Source organism: Chroicocephalus ridibundus, chromosome Z (genome assembly GCF_963924245.1).
Source record: "Chroicocephalus ridibundus chromosome Z, bChrRid1.1, whole genome shotgun sequence".
Taxonomy (NCBI): domain Eukaryota; kingdom Metazoa; phylum Chordata; class Aves; order Charadriiformes; family Laridae; genus Chroicocephalus; species Chroicocephalus ridibundus.
In genome coordinates this window covers 46,909,460-46,932,390 of record NC_086316.1, presented here as the reverse complement: position 1 = coordinate 46,932,390, position 22,931 = coordinate 46,909,460, and the positions used below count along the sequence as shown (strand labels likewise).

General features: G+C 40.1%; 1 protein-coding gene across 3 annotated transcripts in view; it reads right to left on the bottom strand.

The window, feature by feature from the left end:
• Nucleotides 1–22,931, bottom strand: part of LOC134508516 (transient receptor potential cation channel subfamily M member 6-like) — a 52,712-nt gene that overhangs the window by 13,653 nt on the left and 16,128 nt on the right. Inside the window, exons 2-13 of one of the 3 annotated variants that reach the window (XM_063320249.1) lie at nucleotides 22,630–22,709; nucleotides 21,752–21,790; nucleotides 15,120–15,300; nucleotides 14,540–14,753; nucleotides 13,849–13,973; nucleotides 12,891–13,062; nucleotides 11,401–11,575; nucleotides 9,934–10,057; nucleotides 7,492–7,564; nucleotides 7,271–7,371; nucleotides 1,582–1,716; nucleotides 1,018–1,071 (exon numbers count right to left, since the gene is read on the bottom strand). In XM_063320249.1, the coding sequence (XP_063176319.1) occupies nucleotides 1,018–1,071; nucleotides 1,582–1,716; nucleotides 7,271–7,371; nucleotides 7,492–7,564; nucleotides 9,934–10,057; nucleotides 11,401–11,575; nucleotides 12,891–13,062; nucleotides 13,849–13,973; nucleotides 14,540–14,753; nucleotides 15,120–15,300; nucleotides 21,752–21,790; nucleotides 22,630–22,709 (1,473 nt within the window). Of the gene's footprint in view, nucleotides 1–1,017; nucleotides 1,072–1,581; nucleotides 1,717–7,270; nucleotides 7,372–7,491; nucleotides 7,637–9,933; nucleotides 10,058–11,396; nucleotides 11,576–12,890; nucleotides 13,063–13,848; nucleotides 13,974–14,539; nucleotides 14,754–15,119; nucleotides 15,301–21,751; nucleotides 21,791–22,629; nucleotides 22,710–22,931 lie in introns of those variants that run through there. The other 2 variants (XM_063320250.1, XM_063320251.1) reach the window with 2 other exon arrangements.

Sequence of the window (22,931 nt, the reverse complement as noted above, 5' to 3'; positions counted from 1 at the left end):
CCCTGAGTTTTCCCAGAGTGTCCTGAGATGTAGCAAGGCCATAAGTTTTAGGAGAGAGGTCATATCAAGGAGCAAATCACTTCAGTATCAATGAGAAAGACAGATTTCTCAGCCTGAAAATGTTCTACGTACTTTTGACACTGAGATCTTCCAGATCTGTCACAGAAATTAGACCCCAAATATGTCCATCAGTATGGGAAAACACAGAAAACAGCTTGCTGCGGAGACCAGAATACCCAACACCTATCTACAGCATCATCAATGGGATTGACATGAAATCCCACTACTTGAGACCACAGAACTCTGCAAACAGTCAGACTTACTATTTTATCTTAGCACTCACACCCTGAAAGAATCAGCCAATTAATCTAGTTTTGTATCTAGGCATCTCCTGCAGTGGAGACTAGATGCAGGAAGAACAGCCTTCCTGGCTAAGCAGCGCTGTGAGGTACAATAGATAACAGAAACACGAAATAAATTAACTGTGTAGCTCTAATAAGGCTGCTGCTGAACTACTAACGGAGCCAGTGCTCCATGCAGTAGTCATCCACTGCCATCTTCTGTTCTCCTAAGCAATGCAGCACATTAAAATGATGTATCTTGTCACAGTATCTTTTTGTTACCGCTCAACAAGGAAAGACTTTTTTAGCTTTGGGGAAATAAGGAAAAGCTTAAAGCCATGAGCATAATTGCTGCACTAATTCACTAAGTCTTTTGCACAATGACTTCATAATGTCATTTTAGTAACTTGAGAAAGAGAGTCTGATCTACATGAACTGCTTGGCTTTGAAATTAAGGTAGAGGACCCTCGGGAGCATTCAACAGCAGTACACTAGTTAATTGCTTAGGGGGATCAGTGGGATGAAGAAAACACCACTTCGTAGATATAGGAGCATAGCAATGAAACCATCACTTCTATTCCTAAAATTCCCCTGTATTACCTAATAGCAGCGTGCCAGTAGACACTGAAGTTCTAAGCTACTGTTTTTGCTCCCCAGCCTTTCCTGTGTCTGTTACCTGTTTCACATCTCGAACTAGGTGATGCAAAAGTAGATTTGATGGTCCTTGTTTCTGTGGTGTGAAAAGACAAGAGAGTAAACAAACATGTCATTCTACATTAGAAAATCAATACAGCGAAAGAAAGCAGCTAAAAGATTTTCGTGACACACTACTGTGGTTCAAACTCTCCCCACTCAAAACCTCCCCACAAACCTCTTCAATAACATTTCAACTCCTATCTGCAACACCTCTACTATCTTAAATCTTGAAATACTCTAGGAATAAGTTGGTATCACTTTGGTTAGACAATGTCTCATTTTCATTATGTATCACAAATCAAAAAACAGAACATATTTCTCACCAGCTTAAGGTGACTACTCAGTCTGGGTCATGACAATGAATCAAAAATAAAAAGCTGGGACACCAATCCAAAAATCCAACATTACAATCAGAAATGATCAAAACCCATACATTTTCAATTTTTTTCAAAAATGCTTCATAAAAATGTGGCCTAATAATCAAAACAGTATTCTTTCTAGGCATTCTTATCTAAAGTTGTGCACTGGGATTTCAAATACTCACTGTATTGTATAGTTCTTCCAAACGAGAAATGGTAAGAAAACGGTGCACGTTCACTCCATGCTCTATTAACAGCTTCACAAAATCCACACGGTCCATCACCAAAGCATCCAGCATTGCCTGTTCCAAGGCACCAACCTCCAAAAGGACAGAGATGAAGGAAAAGCTTAGAAAATTATTCTCTTCTTTTGGAAACAAATAAAACATTCCTGAACAGCTACAGATCTCTTTATCACAATGATTTGTCTTTACCTATATTTAAAGTGTGCAGTATAAAAGAAAAACATGTTGTAGAAAGTATCTGTGTAAAAAATACAACGGAGTGGGGGAGTAAAACTGAGTCTCCATAAGCCCAATGTCTGTAGAGACTTCTACAAATTTAACTTTACAACCAGACTGTGGTAATACATTCCCTACTCTTTAATTCACTTCAGAAGTTAATGTATGATCATGCAGGGGGCGGAGGGAAGCCTTTCTTTTTTGACATATGACAAAAGCCATTTCAAGGTACTGTATTTCAAGATCTCCCTATAGAACTTGAGGTTCTTTAAAGCAGGCTTCTTTTCAAACATGAGAGAGAATCTGCGTTAGGATAAACTCTCTCAAAGACACTGTGAAGCACAGCTCTACCTACAACAGTGTCCAAATGGTGAAAGCACTCTACTCATGGCACTTGCACAGCGCTCAGCAGGATTCCTATATGCAAAATAGCAAAGGAGTTGGACATATGAGGTTCATATAAATCCATATAAAGAATACCTAGAGCACATCTATGCACAGAAAACTCAGTGGCATGAGCAGAATGAGGACACTGGCACAGAAACGGTGCAGGTGCTAGTGCTGACTTGTCACGTGAAGTTAGTCCTTTCCACGTACGTATTTACACTTAGCGGAAGCGACACTAAAAGATATCCAATAAATGTTACAGAACTGCCACATGTGAAAAGAAAACTTGTGCACTGTTCCTGAATTATTGGTGTTTCTTCCAGAGATATCTCAAAGTGACCATTTTTGTACCAGATTTCGTCTAGCAGTCATTCCTTGCACTAAAGAGGTTTTGACAGCCATCTGGTAACTACCAGAATTCTTTGTTGTAAAATCCATTTGAGACTGAGCTGACATTTAAGCAGAAACATAGTTACAGCTGGTTACAATCTTTACCTTCTGAAATTTTGTGACCACTAAATCGCAACCTCCTGAAAGGAAATGGCCACGGTCTGTGCATAATTGTGCACATTTCCTTAAAACACTTAAATAGGCAGAAAAATACTAAGACTGCGTGGACAATCACCTAAAAATTGCTGCTTAAATATCTAATTCAAAATTTGAATTACACACAACACAATAACCATGCACAAACTGCAGATCCTGACAACTGTAGGCCTGGCGGACCCTGAGCAGTCAGAGAAGTACTCCTCTAATTAAGAAAGTAACCAAGTCCACCGTAAACTTTAAAACTGTGTTTGTGCATTTTCTTTTTTCTTTTTTTTTTCTTCCTCACAGTGCATGATGAAAATATTGTTATTTAAGATCTTTTTTCCTGCATAGCCAAAAGAAAAACTTTCAGGAACATAAGTCCTTCTAATTTTTGCTTGGAGAAGCAGCAAGAGATGTAAGGCTTGTTTATTATGAGTTCTTTGCATCTTACTTGAAGGTGAGAACATACTCATTATTTGACACTGACTTTTCATTCAAATCGGTGCAGAATAACTGCACTGAAATAGATATGAACAGGTACATAGATCTTTTTCAAACATATCAGAAGCCAAGGAGCGAGAGTAGGGGGACTGCCAGCCAATCCGTAATGCCAGAGGATGATCAAGATATAAAAGAAACACACAGGGAGATAAGGCTATTGCAGAAATGATAAATTAATTCGTTGTCTCACTGCTCACTACAGAACGTGTTAGGAAAGGTTGTACATCAAAGCTGTTCTTTATGGAAGACAAATCTGAGGAACTGTGTCAAATTGAAGTGTCAGTAGAAAAGATTATAGAAGTAATCCCTAAAGTGTTAGCAAATTGTCAGGACCAGGTGGTATTCACCTAAGAGTGCTCAGGGAACTGAAGTATAGCTGAAATCAGCCCCTCTAACAGCGGAATGGAAGACAGTAGAAAATACATCAATTTTCAAAAAAGACAAAGGAATGTGTAAGTTGTCAAAATATACCATATCAATACAGTTAGAACTTTGTAAGGACAAATATAATGAAACTACAATAATGAATAGCAATAATAGCAACATGGGTAAATACAGTAGAGTAAGAGGAAGCGAGGCAGTTATTTTGTAGAATGAAATCAGAATTCTACCAGAATTTTGCAAGGGACAATGAAGATAAGGCTGTCAGTTTGACACAGTACATTTGTATCTCCACAAAAGCTTTTGATGATGGCTTTCTTGAAGGATTTTTAAATAAATTAAGTTGTCACAAGGCAAAAGGTCCTCCACTTGTTTAATAACTGATCAAATGGTAGGGAAAAAGATTATTAATAGTGATTGGAGACCAAGAAAATCCCACATACTGAATACTGACTTCACATACTTGCTGATGATACAAAAATACTCATCATAAAATTAATTGGGAAGATGTGCAAAAAAATCTTGCAATATGGGATAACCAGCAAAAAAAGCAGGCGATATTCAATATTGGTAAATGTGAAATAATGTGCATTTGGGAAAAAACCCTACCTGCACATCAGTCTTGAAATTAACTCAGAAAAAATGTTAGTGGACAGGTCTTCTGGAAGCATGAACGTAAGTTGCATACAAGTTGGAAACAAGTAAAAAAGGCACATAGACTATTAGGATTTATATTTAGATGAATAGAGAATAATGTATAAAATACTAGTATTTCACTAAATATCTCCACGAAGGGCCACATATCTTGAATACTGGGTACAGTGCTGGTCTACCTATACCAAAAGATGACCTTATGACCTGAAAAAAAAGTACACAGAAGAGCAGAAAAAATTGTCAGAAACACGGAAAAGCTGAACAGCACCTTGGGAAAGCTAGGAGTGAAGTGCGGGGATTATGCAATAGTCTCTCAAATCTTCTGTGTCAAAGTGGTGGGGACTAGGAAAATGTTACTCATTATTTCCCATACACACAGGGGGACCATGATTTCCCTAGTCCTGCTGGACACACTATTTACACTATTTCTGATCCAAGCCAGGATGCTATTGGCTGCCTTGGCCACCTGGGCATACTTCTGTCTCATATTCAGCCAGCTGACGACAAACACCCCCAGGCCCTTTTCCATCAGGACAGCTTTATAGCCATTCTTAGAATCATAGAATGGTTTAGGTTGGAAGGGACCTAACAGATCATCTAGCTCCAATCCCCCTGCCATAGGCAGAGACATCTCCCAGTAGACCTGGTTGCTCAAATCCTGCTCTTCCCCAAGCCTGTAGCATCGTGTGGGGTTGTTGTGACCCAAGTGCAGGACCCATCACTTAGCCTTGTTGAATCTCGTATGTTTGGCTTTGGCCCATTGATCCAGTCTGTCCAGATCCCTCTGTAGAGCCTTCCTACCCTCAAGCAGATCAACACTCTCACCCAACTTGGTGTCATCTGCAAAATTACTGAGGGTGCACTTGATCCCCTTTGTCCAGATCATTGTTAAAGATATGAAACAGAACTGGCTCCAGTACTGAGCCCTGGGGAACACCACGTGTGACCAGCCGTCAACTGGATTTAACTCCGTTCACCACAACTCTTTGGGCCCGGCCGTCTAGTCAGTTTTTACCCCAAAAAGAGTATGCCCATCCAAGCCATGAGCAGCCAGTTTCTCCAGGAGAATGCTGTGGGAAATGGAGTCAAAGGCCTTACTAAAGAAAGCGAAGTCAAGCTGAGAATGTTAAATTTCGGTGGCTGTTTCCTGCCTGATATTTTCATTTGATTCCTTCTGTTCCTTGGTGAAAAGGAGGCTGAGGGGAGACCTTACCGCTCTCTACAACTACCTGAAAGGAGGTTGTAACGTGGTGGGTATTGGTCTCTTCTCCCAAGTAGTATGTGACAGGATGAGTGTAATCAGCTTCATGTTGCACCAGGGGAGGTTTAGATTGGCTATTAGGAAAAATTTCTTCATTGAAAGGGTTATTAAGCACTGGAACAGTCTGCCCAGGGAAGTGGTTGAGTCATCATCCCTGGAGGTATTTAAAAGACATGCAGATGTGGTGATGTGATGCTTAGGGACACGGTCTACTGGTAGACTTGACAGTGTTAGGTTTACCGTTGGGCTCAATGATCGTAAATGTCTTTTCCAACCTCAATGATTTTATGATGCTATTCTATGGATCTATGATTCTATGATTATATCATTTATATTAATTCGCCAGTCAAGGCAAGTTTCACCTGCCACACTTCTCATGTAAACACAAAGGAATGATGCAGACTCATAGGCCTTGCCAACATATATCTTCAGTGATAAAAATGGCAAAAGCATAATGCTTCTCTCTTATTCCAATAGTATAGAATTTCAAGCAGTAAGATAGATGGTATCCCCCTTTCTTTAATATCTTACACAGATGTGTTTCAATAAAGCCTATCAACAGTTCACAGCACAGCTGTTGAATGCAAAAAACTAAATAAACACAAATAGGAAAGTGTACATGCTATAAAACAATGAAAACATTGGGAAAAATAAATTTTCTTCATAGAGTCAAAACATAACAAGGTATTGTAAAAAAAATCCCATAAAGGTAAAAATATGCCCACATCATTGTGTATACACAAATCTGTTCCACATTCCATAAAAACAATACTGTTGGACAGAAAGACTGTTAAGATTATGCAGTCAGACACTCAAAAGTTATCAGATAATTCATCACCATGAATAACAATACAATTACTCATTGCTCAATCACATACTATGTTTCCCCAGAGGGTTTAGTCTTATTCAGTTCACAGAGTGAATGATGCTCTCTTACGAGGGAGTTATTCAACAATTTGTTCTAACTTTATTGTTGCAGGCTTGGCACATCCCTTATTATTCACACACCATTCCATCCTGAAAATGAAAGTGGTAATTTCATTTTTGCCATTCATTTTTTACCAGGTTTTGTGCAAGAACATTACGTGATCATCTCCATTTCACAGTGAACTGAGCCCAAAGAGGTAGCAGCAACAACAAATACTCCTTTGATTCACAAATGCCCAATCGTAGACATCTCAAGCATAATTGTCCATCTGTTCAGCCTTATACACCACAAGAAAATATGGACTGGTGATCAATAAATTCAGCTCTCTTTGTGTCAAACAACCAGCTATGGTCACTCAAAAAAAATACGCCCACTGTCAATTTTCCAAAATTTACATTGTAAAGAAGAAAAGGCACTTGGGACTGGAAAAATCAGCCCCCAATGATTATCAACACAGGCTTGAGGAATACATACCCAAAAGGACCACTAAAACTATGTGGAAAGGCTAGCAGTGAAAACTGCAGGAATTTTAGATATCACCTCTTCTCTGTGGAAATAAATGTGTTTGATTTTTCATCTGATGCACTCTGCAGTTGAATACTTTGCAATTTTAAGAATAATGCCTCTCCAAAATCAAAGGTGATTACTCCAGAAGACTGATTGCAAGCATCAAGTTATTCCTTACTTTAAGCCTGACAAATGCAAATAATGGAAAATTAGTCATCATAATAAAGAGTAAAGCCACTGTGAAAATTAAAAGATAACAGTACCTTCCAGTGTTGTCCATAAACCAGTATGTGTTTCTTGGCGATATCTAGCTGGTTCCAAGCCAACGCCAAATCTAGCTGATCTGAAGCAGACATATTTGTACCTAGGAAACAAGTAAAGGACCTAGCAGTTTACACACATTAATGTTACTCCTTTGCTTTGAAAAGGTAAGCCAATGGGACTGTATGTCAGATGGAAACAGGTCATGCTTTAAGACAGGTACCTTTCAAGAGTGCAGTCAGAATTGCCAAATCAATGTCCTGCTGATCTTCTGACTCCGCATCAAATATGGTTATCTGTTAGAATTGCAGAAGTATACTATTTGAGGTGAGGCAGAGAAGTCTGTAGTTATTTCTTCTTCATAACGGCTGTGGTAGATCAAATCATACACATTTCAACACAAGCAATGGCAAAGGCCCAGACATGATTTTCCTTTGTTTCAAACAAAAAATGCATTTTGATTTTAATGCAATGGCATTCCAGGCAAACTGACATCAACCCACTGCATAATAACATGAGTCTACTTCCTTTTGATTAGCCTTTAAAGCTAAGAAATGTAAAAATGCAACATGGTTGATATCTACTCGGTTTTCAACTAAAAAATAAGCACTCAAATAAAGGAAAAAAAAAACAAAAGCAAAAACAAAAGCAAAACCAAAAACAAAAACAAACCATATCGGGTAGTTTCCATCTTAGTGATCGTTGCTACAACTGTCTTTACTCCCATAACAAATACTTGTCATTACTCCATCATATTTGAAAAGCCATGGGAGACTGGTGAAGTTCCCGCTGACCGGAAAAGAGGAAACATAACCTCCATTTTTAAAAAGGCTAAAAAGGAAGACCCAGGGAACTACAGGCCGGTCAGTCTCACCTCTGTGCCTGGCAAGATCATGGAGCAGATCCTCCTGGAAACTCTGCTAAGGCACATGGAAAACAGAGAGATGACTGATCGCAGCTAACATGGCTTCACTAAGGGCAAACTGTGCCTGACAAATTTGATGGCCTTCTATGATGGCGTTACAGCATTGGTGGATAGAGGAAGAGCAACTGACATTATTTACCTGGACTTGTGCAAAGTGTTTAATACTGTCCCGCACAACATCCTTGTCTCTAAATCAGAGAGACATGGATTTGACAGGTGGACCACTTGGTGGGTAAGGAATTGGCTGGACGATCTCACTCAAAAATTTGTGATCAATGGCTGAATGTCCAGGTGGAGACCAGTGACAAGTGGTGTCCCTGAGAGGTCTGTATTGGGACCAGGATTATTCAACATCTTTCTCATCGACATGGACAGTGGAATTGAGTCCACCCTCAGCAAGTTTGACGACTACACCAGGCTGTGTGGGGTGGCTGATACTCTAACAGGAAGGGACGCCATCTGGAGGGACCTGGACAGGCTTGAGAGATGGGTCAATGCAAAACTCATGAAGTTCAACAAGACCAAGTGCAAGGTCCTGCACATGGGTCAGGGCAATCCCAAGCACAAATACAGGCTGGGCAATGAGTGGATTAAGAGCAGCCCTGAGGAAAAGGACTTCGGGGTACTGGTGAATGAAAAACTGGACATAATGTGTACTCACAGCCCAGAAAGCCAACTGCATCCTGAGCCACATCAAAAGAAGCGTGGCCAGCAGGTTGATGTAGGTGATTCTGCCCCTCTACTCCACTTTCATGAGACCTCACACTCACTTCATGAGACCTACTATGTCCAGCTCTGGGTCGTCCAGCAAAAGACATTGACCCATTTGAGTGAGTCCAGAGGAGGGCCACAAAGATGATCAGAGAGCTGGAGCACCTATGTTATGAGGACAGGCTGAGAGAGCTGGAGTTCTTTAGACTAAAAAAGAGAAGGATCCAGGGAGACCTTATAGCAGCCTTCCAGTACCTAAAGGAGGCCTACAGGAAGGATGGGGAGGGACTCTTTATCAAGGAGTGTAGCGACAGGACAAGGGGTAACACTTTTAAACTGAAAGAGGGTAGATTTATATCAGATATTAGGAAGAAATTCTTTACTGTGAGGGTGGTGAGACACTGGAACAGGCTGCCAAGAGGTGTTGTGGATATCCCATCCCTGGAAGTGCTCAAGGCCAGGCTGGATGGGGCTTTGAGTAACCTGCTCTAGTGAAAGGTAACCCTGCCCATGGCAGGGGGGTTGGAACTAGGTGATCTTTAAGGTCCGTTCCAACCCAAACCATTCTACGATTCTATGATTCTACTCACAAATGAGCACTTGAGACACTAAACATGCCAGCACATTTCCAAAGTACATTTCAATACACAGAGAAGTTCTATCACTATTCTGTTATCAGTAGAAGAATGGATTGAAACATTCCTAAATTAGAAGACAGACACTACTAAAGAAGAAAGAGAGTAGGAACTACTTGATCTTTTCTCCAAAACCAAAGACGTCTGGCCTATTACTAAAATAAGAAAGGCTGTGATTTCATAAGCAACCACTGAGACTTGAGAAGTTAACTAAACAGGCCCTATGGGGCTAGCCAGTATATAAATTACCACAGACACCTTTGTGTTATCTTTATATTAGAGAGAACACCACTATTTCTATCACTGCTGTGCCCACGCCAACCCCCCACAGAAAGAGCCAAAAGGATAACAGCAAATGAAGATGCTCTAAACTCAGAGCATGAACCCTACTCACGGACTCTCTGTGCTCCATGCATTCCATCAAAATGTGAAATAGATGACTGGACTGTTTCTGTCCCAAGCTAAATGTGTTTTGAATCATCAATAACACCTCCTCCTTCACTTGAGGGCGCAGCTCCCTGAAAAATGGATATACAAGCCAGAATAAGTATATTTTTAGCTACCTATTACCAGCCCAAATGACACCTCAGCAAAAGATGAAATTTGTGCTATGCAGAGACATATGAGAAAACCCTTTTATTTCCACTTCTCTGTTGATTTATTCCTGCCTTCTTTCAACAAAACAAAGCAAAGGCATCCCGTAACATAAATTATTATCCACACAGGCGTTAGTTCTGACCATACTTATATACTATTGGGAATACAGTAAATTAAAAAATTAACAATTTTCAAAGGATTGTCTGTGAATATAGAGCTAAAAATCACTAAAAGTTTAGCAAACTTTTTGTTTCTTTCAATAACCTTAGAGGGATAAAATTAAATTCCTCATTATTCGTTCATTAAGATTCATACCTCTCCTGTCTTTTTTCCCCTCATTTATCTTTCTGTCCATAATTTCCTTTTCTTTTGAAATGGCAGAATCTTTTTTTTTAAAAGATAAAAAATATGGAAGAGAAAGCAAGTGAAGAAAAAATTTCTCAATACAACACAATAGGGAAAAATACCACCCCCACAAAAGAATATTTAGAAAAGATAATAGGTAAACAATTAGGATATAAATTTCATTAAGATGCTTGGGTTTTTTTTAATTGGAATAAACCCAGGCCACATTTTTAAAATTTGCTTTTTTATTTAAAAAGCCCTTTTGACTTTGAAAAACTTTCACAAAAATATTAATTTGCTACACAAATATATACTTATTTCCATTTTGGATGTAAAATTTTCATCAAGGCAGGTTTAATAGAGTCTGCAGCTGAGGCTGCACTGGAGAGGACACAAAGAGTTACAGTTAGATGAGGATGACAAATCTGGGTTACCACTGGGTAAGCACAAGCTATAGCCAAGGAATCTTCATCTTCCTCCTACCCTAGCCTGAGGCTTCTACAGCAACTAAGACCAGCCCTAGTCTCAAAAGCGTTGTACAACGCAAATCTAAGCCCGCTTACAGAATACTGATGGCAGGAGAAAGGACTGACTCAAAATCCAAGCAGGCACTTTGGGATCACCCAGCAGTGTCACCCATCAAAGGTGAGAAACACTATAATAACTCAGATAGATGAAATTTCTTTTTCCTCTTCAAAAATTCCTTAGTAAATTTGGCAGAATAATTCTTTCAGAACCAGTTTGAGGCAGGGAAGGAAGAAGCTATGCTCTCACTTCACAGAAGTAAAAGCCGGCAAAAGACCATGGCAGGTTTATTGCTAGCAACATAAGAAATTATCTCAGCGGTTTTAAGACGCGAGTTTTCAGGTCCCTCCCAATACGACAGACCAAGCAGGAGGAGCATCATGCCACTACTCACCCCGTATCACCCGTGTGTTTGTGGGTAAAAGCCAGGATATCTGCAGCTCTGCCAGTGCCCTCATAGACCACCACAGGGACAGCTGGGCTGGCCCTCACGTACTCCCACACCATTAGGATCACATTGGGGCCTCCTTCCACCACCAACCCAACTACGGGTACACCTTGGCCCATTCCTGTTTCAAAACACACCTAACCAGTTACAAACAGGTCTTGGTCACACACACACACAAAAATCAGAACATCTGGTAAATAAATACTCATGAAGGAGTCTCATACGTGGTTCAATGGAGAGGAAATCATGCCTTCACTATCTCCAATTCGACTTACACTTTTTAAGGCTTTCACAGAACTTCTGCAACCGGATCAAAAAGAGCATGAAAACCTCCTGATAAAATCATAAGCAGCCCTGCCTTGGAAAGAAGACACATCCTTCAGAATATCCCCCTGCCCTTTACGAGAGCACCCTCTCACAAACAAAGGGTGCTGACGGCAGTTGAAGTGTCATCAGTGTCCATTTGTTTGCCTACACACGTAGAGGAGTAATCAGGCCCTTCTTAACAGACTTTCTCAAGTTTTACAGCAGCAGGGTGTTTTTTTTAACAATCAGAAATAAATTTCAAACAAGATGCAACAGAAATAGAAAAACAACAGAAAGGCTGACTTGCAAAAACTCACAGTAAGAAAAGATATAACAGGCTGAGTAAGAAGCTCTAAATATGAACAGTTAAAAAACAGGTAGGTTTCTAAGTTTCTAAATTCTGTAATGTGAGCAGATAAAGGAAACAAGGATTCAACAGCATAACTCTGCTAATGTCTTTTTAACATACCTCAAGATTTAAATTACTAGGTAAGAGTGAACTTCCACAAATAATTTATATAATCTAGCACATAAAAAGAAATACTTGTCTATGTAATAAATATTTTATTCATTATTTCTATACCATAACTCAGTTACTGTATAGGCAAACAATGGAAGTTACACAATCTGACAAACACACACTGGCTGAAGCTATTCCTTTTACAACCAGTCTTTGTTTCTGTACCTGAGGAGGTCACAGGCTTGCAATAGAGAAGAGTGATGAGGATAAAAAATAATGAACAAGGGAAGAAGGATTCAAATTCCACTGAATGTGACAATTTTTCTACCTAGCAAAATGCTGGGAAACTAGCTAGTGCTGATACAGAGACCACACAAAATTGCAAAGTGAGCAAATGCTCAATACTTACTAAATAATCCGAGTCGTTTACATGTCTCTACAACTGAGAAACAGAATGCAAGTTAGCCCAAATGCATAATGCTTTATAAAAATGCTGTCCTCTTCATTTTCCTGATACTCAGAGTTCAAGACTCGTGCAATTAATAACTTTCAACCTCAGTGACATGTATGGCAAATGAAGATGTTGTAACATGTAGCAGGAAATGTCAAGTACCTCCGCAACTTTTACGATAGGTTTTTCTGTCATAAAGCTGACCACAGCAGTACTCACTTGTGTGTATTTTTTGAAGGGATATGTACTTCTCCAAATTCCTCCTGAGCACCATTTCATTCCCATATTTGCCTACTGTACCATCATCTGCCATTAGAAAATGCGAATGCATGCTGTTGAGGGTACTTAGCTTGCTGAGTGGATTACCAAGAGTCTGGTAGAGGCAAACTACCTAATAAAAAAAAAAATCTTTAAAGAAACCAACAAAATATCACCATTTAGTTTACGTTGCTTCACTTGTATGTATTTCTGCATCATATTGTAATCTTCTGAAAGCCTCCACCACTCTCTTTGCTGCTCTACTCAAACATAGGTTTTCATCTGATTCTCAACACCAACAAAACCATAATTAATACCACAGAATGCATTTCTGATTAGTCCTGCAGCCCTTTGTCACGGTCACTGCCTGCCTTTCTTTGGAACAGCTGAAATACAATGGCATGTTTTTCCTGGGTGTATTACCATTAAACACACGTGAGCTATCATTTATCAGGAATTATTTCACCTTACTTGTCAAATGTTTTTAGACAGTTATGCAGATTGTGCCCTCACACTGGCACTCACATAAAGTTCTAGTTTATTAACAAAAAGCATGCCTACTAATAGCCTATTTGTGTATACCATTAACCTGATTGCTTGTCCTGAGTCACATGAATATAGAAATACATCATTTGCAACCACAAGAGAATTGCCTAATTAATTACAAAATTTCAAAAAGAAATGGCAATTTCCTGTAAGAAGAGAAATATTTTAAAACTATTCATTTACATATAAAAAGCAAAATACAGGCCTCAACATGCCGCAGAATTCTACTGCCAAGCAAAATCTAAACCTCTAGTACTGAAAAAAAATATCAAACCAATGAAATTAAACAAACAGCAAATAAAAACGGTTTCCAAGAAGGATATAACATCCCCTGAACATGAAGGCTTTTATTATTAAAACGTGTCTGACTCACATCTTTTCCAATGAGATCCCTCTGGTTCTCAATGATACCCCATGGAGGAATCCCAACAGCACAGATCTTTCTCAGGTGTGGTGAGGCACGGCCTTTCAGCGCATCGCCCACATGCCTGGACACTCCTAAAAAGAAAATTAAATCACCATTTTCTTCTACCTTCATAGAACTGCTACAGGACACCAATACAAGGGTTTCCCATCATTTAATTTATTCTACAGTTATGTTTTAACCAGGAACAAACCATGCCACCCCACTTGTATATTTGACGAGCGCTGCAGGAATTGTAAGGCTCAGACGTAATGCACCGACGCTTCAAACTCGACGCATATTTGTAATTAATAACACTCAATATGTTGCTAATGGTGCTTTTTACCCCCATGAAAACTTTATTATTTACATAAATGCACCAGACAGTTCTCATTTAAGGTCAGTGTTTCGTATTACATGCAGAATTCTCTGCTTTTTAATAAAAAAAAAATATTAAAAATATTCAGAATACCTGTCAACAGCAGACGAACATGATATCGCTCTTTGAATTATGCTTTTTTACTTATAAAAAAGCTTAATTTTGTGCTAAAATATCACAAATTATCAAACAATTTCATTATATTTGCCCAAAATGTATATGCTCATATGCAGAGAACAAACATCAGAGGAAGACTGAAACAAAGAAAAATAATTGCACTACCGCTGTTGATTCCTTCTGTAATTATCCATGCTCCTGTAGTCTCAGCAGCCTTCACCAGTCCTTTGCTGAAAACCTGCTTGACCTTTGAGGGAAGCTTGAAATTTTGAATGCCTCCATGAACAGAGATCACTAGCTTTGGCAACTCCATCTGCCATTCTTTAACCATCAGGTGCAACAGCTGATCCAAACTGCTATCGTAAGAGAGCCTGATATACTGGAAGAAATAATAATGGGTAAAAGAAACATCCTTTACGTACTCCAAGGAAAGAAACTGCAACACCTTGCAAAGTTCTCAGCACTAACATGTTAAAGATTTTGTGCAGGATTAGAACTTTCACAATACCATTAACATGGTAGCACAAAAATACATCAGTGAGCAATACAGACAGCAAGACAGACTATGCCTAATTGCAGTGAAATTCAACGTAAAAATATCATATCCACACACTAACCTGACTTACTTTCAGATTCCCCTGCTCTCTTAAGACAAACAATCTGATATTCACTCAAAACCACTTTTTATCTTTCTTATGTTGAAATTATTAAAAAAAGTCGGACATATAAACCCATCACCTGTTACCTTGGCGTGGTAAGTGTGATCTCCGTCTTGAAAATTGATTGTACCAAAGGCATCTGTTGGACTCATCTTTGTGTGTTTTTGCACAGACCATTCTCCATCATCTCTTTGTGGGGCAGCCTGATAAACAGGCCAGCTACAGTCCACTCCTGGGTGATCTCCAATCAGCCGTCCACAGCAACATCTCATGTCAAAAAAAAAAAGAAATAACTTTTTACCAAACACATTTGCATGCAACTCTAGAATCCTCATCAGACTAGCCCAAATAGTTTTTCTACAATGAAGGAAATTGTAGCTTGCTGACTCGGAATATAATAAAAATTAATGCAGCTGAAAAAATCTCAACAATGGCAAAATAATGTTGAAGCAAATCATAAGTATGTTTTGTTGGATACAGAATTTGTTGTCTACCTGAGGAGCATTAGTAACAGTTGGGGGGTTGGACAGGATGACCTTCAAATGTCCCTTCCAACCCAAACCATGCTGTGATTCTGTGTGACTCTGTAATGTTTTGAGAGTCCCACATAGCATCTCTGACCTGAGCAATGCAGCTCAGATTTACCGGTCCTGTATGTGAGATTTCAGAGGAGTATCTTAGGACACCAAGGTTTGCTATGGCTAATGGTTACGGTTATGCCGCAAGTTACTCTAGGTACAGAAGATCAAGGAGTTACTGTCATTAATCAGAAGGAGAGGAGCAACCCTCAGCCTAGAGAGAACTTCAGGGTGACCTTTCTACTAACCTTTGGGTGCCAGCAAAGTGAATATACAAATAAACCAATTGAAGTGCAATGTTAAGGGAAATTTAGTAGAAGTTCTGTTAGCATTAAAGGTTTGCAACTGGATGAATAACCCAGATTCCACATTCAATCAGTATTACTGTCATACAGGCCTCAACAGGCTCCAGTCTCTTCTACAGGATTAACTCCAATGTAATTTATAGTGACATCTGACAGTCCAGCTTTCCTTTAGACATTTCAGATGTTAATATACCCTGGGAAATGGAGATAAATTCTTCCCTTTTAGTCATTTGAGACACCAAAGAGCCTCCAATAACTGCCTTGGGACTCAGATGTATTACTTGTGGATCTAGGGGCAGGTTAGACGTAAACAACATCTGCAAAACCCTGAAGAGGTACATTCAGAAAGAGAGAGAGTTTTCTGTGGAGATGAGTAAGAACTAACTGGTAAAAGAGAAATAGATGAAAAAATAACAAACAAACAAAACCAAACCCCAAACAAGCCTAAGCAAATTAAGAAAGTGAACTGTTTTAGAAAGGCACTTTTGATATGCTTGCAATCCAGTTTTACAACATAGGCAAGCTGGATTGAATCAATGGTCTGCAAAAGCAGACTGGAGAAGGAAGCCACCCACACTCTTGGGGAATTAATACCATAATTAAACAATCTTATTCAGTGGAGAATTAAAGAGATGTAGAAGCCTAGTAATGCAGAGAAGACCTGAGCTCTATTGTCACGCATATGGTGAAGGTTAGCTAGAAGTCAGAAGGCCAAAATTTTTCTCAAGCTAATTCAACGTGGATTAGCTAACACGGACCACGTACACATTTTCCCTAGCTAAGACAAATATCAGGATATCACAGATATCCAGGGATTTGCCAAAATGAAGTCAGGTGTATGCTCACAACTGAGTCCTGGAAAAATGAAGTGGAAATGATCTAGCTGGGGACAGGAAAGCCTCACAGAGACAATTTTATTGCCAAGTTACTCTAACCGGAAGAATTGCCCATTAAGGCTCATGAACTAAACAAGAAGTACCCAAGCTGGAACTTGGAGAATAAGCAAGTCACACTAAGTCACACTAAGTCACACAATTAAATGACTATTTCAGAAGGCTGTGAGGGATTAACACAGATGGAAGATCACTGCTGACATCATTTTGTCAAATAACATGTGGATTCAGAATCCACGCTATAGTGACATATCTAAACTCCAAATGTTTCAGAGCAATATAGCTGCAAAGCAGACAGTACAATGGAAGCAGGTTTGGATAAAACCTGCCCACGAAGAGCATGAGACTATACTTGTTTATGACTCTCCCTACATACCTCAAAGGAAGGACCAGAAGAAAGAGATAGTTTTGATTCTATTATTGGTCTTCAGAGGACAAATTTCTCTACAGATAAGCTATTGGCCTCCTTGCTCCAGTTTTTTCTGCTTGCTTTCTGGAGGACTCCAGGGTAAGATACGGCAAAAGTGAGGAAAAAAATGATATTTAGATGAAAGACAAGAAAAAACATAGATATCCTATTGATCTTTTGTCCTGAAAATACCTTGTGGTCACTGTACTACTCCTCAAGTCATCTCACAATAACAAGACATTTCATCCAGGAGTCATGCTGAAAGATAGCAGTCCCAAATAAATACTACATTACCTTACATTAATCACTCAGATACCACATTAACAGTCTGACTCAGCAAATACCACTGCTTGGAAGGACAGAAGTGAGAAGCAATCAGGCTCATCATCAATGGATTACATTTTCTAAAGTCCAAATTAATTTCAGCCCTTCATCAAAATATGAGCACAGAATGATTATTATCTCATATATTCCTGATCCTTACAGGAGCAGTACATCAGCAGCCTCTCCTAGAGCAGAAAGAGCCAGAGCAACCTGCCTTTTCACAGGTGAGATCCTGTAGAAAGGAACTAATCACCTGACAAGACAAATCAGTGCAGTAACCTCGAAACTGAGAGGTCCAATGAACACCGAATTTTTTTCATCATTAATATGATTTGCACTACATACTTAACATTTACATGTAAGTACACCCAAGGGTGAGCTGCATTCAGACAGCTCAGTTATGCTGAGGCAGGCAGTGGAGGAACTGCACACCAACCTAATACACAAGTGTGCGGGGTACATGCAGTTGCTTTTGCCTTAGAGATTACCATAGCAAGAGCTATGAACTCAAAATGACTAGTATTTCCCAAATTGCTCATGCTCTGCTCCAACCTGGCATGCCTACTCTACCTAGCCATCCAGCAGGAAGCGACAAGGCGCTAACGACTCCTGAACTACCTGGGAGGTCAAAAGGCAAGACACAGCATCTCAGGAAACCAAAGCAGAACATTTCATATAGCTGTTTGAGGTTTTTTATGTAAAGTTTTGTGCTGTGTGTATAGTGACAGGGCTGAAAGGAGAAGAGGAGCTACCAGCCAGGGATGGTGGTCGAGTTGGGATCGCTCAAGAGCACTCGACCCACACACGTCCCTGGGACATGTCAGGCTGCACCCCAAGGTGCTGAGGGAGGTGGCTGATGTCCTTGTGCAGCTGATCTCTGTCATCTCTCAAAGGTCATGGAGATCAGGGAGGTCAGATGCTGCCTGGAAGCTGGTATCCAGCAGCTGGGTCCCACAGGGTCTGAGTGGGGCCTGTCCTCTTCACCTTCTCCACATACAACCTGGAGGAAGGGATGGCGGGCATGTGCAGCCCTGGGAGGGGGCAGCTCTGGAGCATGGCCCTGGGTGCTGGTGGGCAGTAAGCCAAGCCGGGTCCACCCATGTGCCCAGGCAGAAATGAGGGCCAGCGGTGCCTGGGGTGGTGTGAGCAGAACATGGGCCGAGAGCCAGGGGAAGGCAGGGACTGTCCCCTCTGCTTGGTGCTTGTCAGACCCTGTCTGGGTGCTGCCTCCAGTGTGGGTCCCCAACACAGAAGAAACACCAGCAAACTGTAGGGACTTCAGGGGAGAATGACCATCCTAATGACAGACGGTGGGGCTGGAGCCCTTGTCCTCTGAGAAGAAGCTGTAGGACCAGGGATGGTTCAGCTGGGAGGAGGAATGGTTTCAGGGGCACCCAACAGCACCCCTGGCACCGATGGGAGAGGATGGAGGAGAAGCAGTCAGGCTCTTCACAGTGGTGTGTAGCAGGAGGGTGAGAGGCAGCAACACAAGCTGAAACACAGGAGGCTCAAGATGGAGATAAGGAGAAGCCTTTTCCCCAGGAGGAAAGCTCAGTGGTGGAGCTGGGGCTTGAGGAAAGTGGGGCTCTCTCTGCCCTCGGGAGTTTTATGCCCTAACTGGATAAATCCTTGAGCAGCCTGATCTGACCCTCAGCTGAGCCTGCTCTGGGCAGGGGCTGGGACTGGAGACCTCCCCAGGTCCCTGCCAGCCTGAGATTTCCTGTGATCCTATGAATATATCACATGCATTGATTCAAACCGTATTTGCAATGACTTTACCTTCTTTGCCTCACAGGCTCAGTAAACTACTAATGAAGGGACCAATGTCAGTAACACAAAAGCAGACTCCTGGAAAAGTCACACTTTGAGCAACAAGGGAAAGCCTGGAGGGTTGACACTGAGCTAAAAGTAACCACAGTGGCCAGATTAGAAAATCCAGTGCCCTAGTAGGCAGCACTTTAGAGACTGTGTCTGAAAAATATGCCTAAACAGTCAGACATAGAGACAACTTGTGAGAACATCTCAGATATGTAAGGATGCAGAAGTTTTGCACCACATTCCTGAATATTTATGCAGTCAGATCAATCTAGGTGCTGTCTGGGATGTGTTTGTAAGCACTGTACTGAAAAGTAGATAGAAGCCATTTCAACACATCAGGGAAGCAGGGACAAAGGTGCCAATAAGTTACTCAAATTTGATTAGCAACTACTAAACGGAGTTATTCTACTTAGTATTAGCAAATAGTTGCATAACCCACTCATAAACTGTTTGCAAACCTTGGAAGTTCTCTGCAAGTAAGAAATCATTAACACATTTCATTTGCCTACAATATTGGGACAAATTATAGTAGGCACCAAGTACATTCACATCACTTTTGGACTGTTGTGGAAAATTACAGATCTCAGGAGGCCCAAAACCTGTTTGATTGCTGATCTAACAAATGCAATATAACCAGTTATAACACTCACATGAAAACTATTTCCCCTGGTTAGGAACAGAAAAATTCTCCCAGAGGAAAGCACTGTTTATACCTTAAGATATACAAGACGACAAGAACGGTTAGCATTTGAGAAAATGTGCTTGCAAGATAATGGCTGGTTAACTGAAATGAACATCAGATGCCCATACTCATTCCACATATATAGGGAAACTGACAAATAGGATTCACATGAATCTAAACACCATGAAAACGCTCAACAAAAAGTGAAAGAAACAACTACAAGATTAAAAAAACCCACAAAGGTACAGGATGACTTTACAGAGAAAGGTGAAAGAAAAAACCAAACCCAACCAGTGGGGTGCACATTTACAGTTTCTCTTCGTCTCTCTCACACTGTAGTATTCACATCCATGCAGCTAAACCCTGGTTGATCAGGAGGCTAGTTTGGTGGAAAGATAATCTTGGTTTGGTTTTCCACCCCCCAGGTTAATTTTCACACCAATGAGCTTCCCAGACCAAATAACAACACAGTCACTCTGCGGGGGAAAGGGGGAGGACTGCAGAACTGGTGTAGGCTTGATTTAGATGGGATTAAACCACCATATTTTGAAGCACAAGTTAACTTCAGCTTAGATACCCACCTGGGTATCTGCAGGTTAGCAGGAAGCATTAAAATCCTCCCTGCGCTTCTACTTCCAGGACATGGGCAAAAATCTTCGAATCTCTATTCTTCTGCTCTAAACCAAAATAAACACGCAACGATTCCCTCAGAGGGAATTCTGAGCAGGTGCCACACAGATCATTTGCCTCACTTACAAAGCCAACACAATTGTGTGCACCGGTCCTTTACAGGATCTGGTTTCAAGGAGTAACTTATTTGCTTTTTGCAAAATGTGATTCTTGTTTAACACAGATCTTAGAAGCAAAGTAAAATGTGAAACACGGTGAAAAAGCATGTAATCACTCTATTGCAGGTGACAGGACTAATTAGCACCAGGTTCCTAATCATTAGTCATTGGATACTCATTGTTTTCTGTTGTTTCAGCCTTCAGAGGCCTTTAACACAAAACAAATGCCAAGAAAAGTTAAAATTTTTGTTCCAACAAACAACTGATAATTTATTATCATAAACACACAGCATGGAAACCTGTTTGGGAACACCAGCTGAACAGCAAATGTTGGATTGAAAACAACTAATTAATACAAGCCACAAAATAGGAGCTGTCTGAAAAACTCGCACATGAGTCAAAAGCACCGAAGTGATGTAAATTTTGTGTCTTGCCTTCTCAAAAGCAGGGACTCATAATACCCACTGCAGAGAAGGTGAAAAAAATCTTCAGAAAACCTATCACCAGGAATGTTTCTACTACCCTCTTTCCTCTCCTTTTCTTTTGTTTTTCCTCTTTCCATAATTCTTACTGTTCTTCATTGCTTTTGTCTCTTTCTCTTTCATATCACCCAGGATATAGCCAGAATTGTCTCCCATTTAAAGGAATATTTGTGCCTTTCATTCCTCAGCAGAAGATTAAGACAAACTCATCCATAGAAAGCATTTGGATAAAATTTTCTACTGCAAATAAATTAAAGGTTATCATGTACTCTTATTAACCTAGATTTACACTAAACAATATCCATCACACCCCCAGAAATGCTGCTCAGACAATATAAAGGGAAGTTATTTTTATTGTCACTACATCCTTGACTAGGAATGCCCACCACTAACTTTAGGCCTTCATAAAAATCATAGATATATATTTATGCACTCCTACCTGATTAAATTCTGGCACACCTGACATCCTGCAGGACACCTGTGATAGAAGATGGATAATTAATACATGCGTGTATGAAAGACACCTGTAACGATATCCATAAAATATCAATTCACCTATGAAAAAATCCTCATCAACAGCATTAAAGGCTGCGTTCTTACGTGCTTGCCCCTGGCAGATGTTCTGGATAACTGCAGTGGTTCGTTTGGTGTTTTACACCTCAGACTGTATGTCAAAATCTGCATTTCATAGATGAGTTCTCTATCTTATCTACTCTATGTAATCCATGTGTTCAAAACAATATGACCAAAATTACAAGTTTACATCCTCAGAATGTGATCTCACCAAGTTTATTTAGGCAACACCACCTATTAGATACACAATGTGGAATGCCAAATTGTGTTTGCTTTCTCAGGTCCTAAAATACAAATTGAGGATTTGATCTTTCCTTTACTCTTTTCACACTCTACACCAGCCTGAGCAGAAACCTCTATCTCAGAAGGCTCTGAGCTGCAGCAGGCATTATTCTGAGAAAGGGAGAAAATGGAGGTACAGGATTAAGAATTCCTGTGCAGCAGTAACTCAATGTAACTCAACCCCTCAATTGGATGCCATACCAGAGTTTATGTTATTGGACTGAGAGCAGCACATCTAAGAAGCCTAGGAAGCTCAATTGCTGCCCATTTCTAATTCAAACGAACAGCCTCATTTAAAACGTACTGGTGACAGTACCTACGAAAACTCATAAACACCAGCAATTACCAACGGGGGCATTGCAAAACTGCAAATAACTTCATCCAAGATACACAAAATTTCCATAAAAATTCTTCTGATTCTTTCTACACATAACAGAAATAAAGTGAAATTCCTTGTTTTACCTGTGAGGATCTTTTGAATTGGGAATGACGTGTGCACATTCTCTTTTACTGAAGACCTCTTCGATCCAAGATTTGGGGGGCTGAAAAGACATTTCAAACATAATTGTGTCCCCGAATTTAATAATACAATGCCAAAAAATACACTATAATATCTACATATTTGTATGCACATGACACATAACTCAAAATGATTCCCATCATGTTAGATGAAACCAAACACTGTAAGCTGAAGCTACAGCTCTGAACAGTCCTACTCCTTCATCCCCAAGCTTTACACGGCTCCACAGAAAGAAAAATATTAA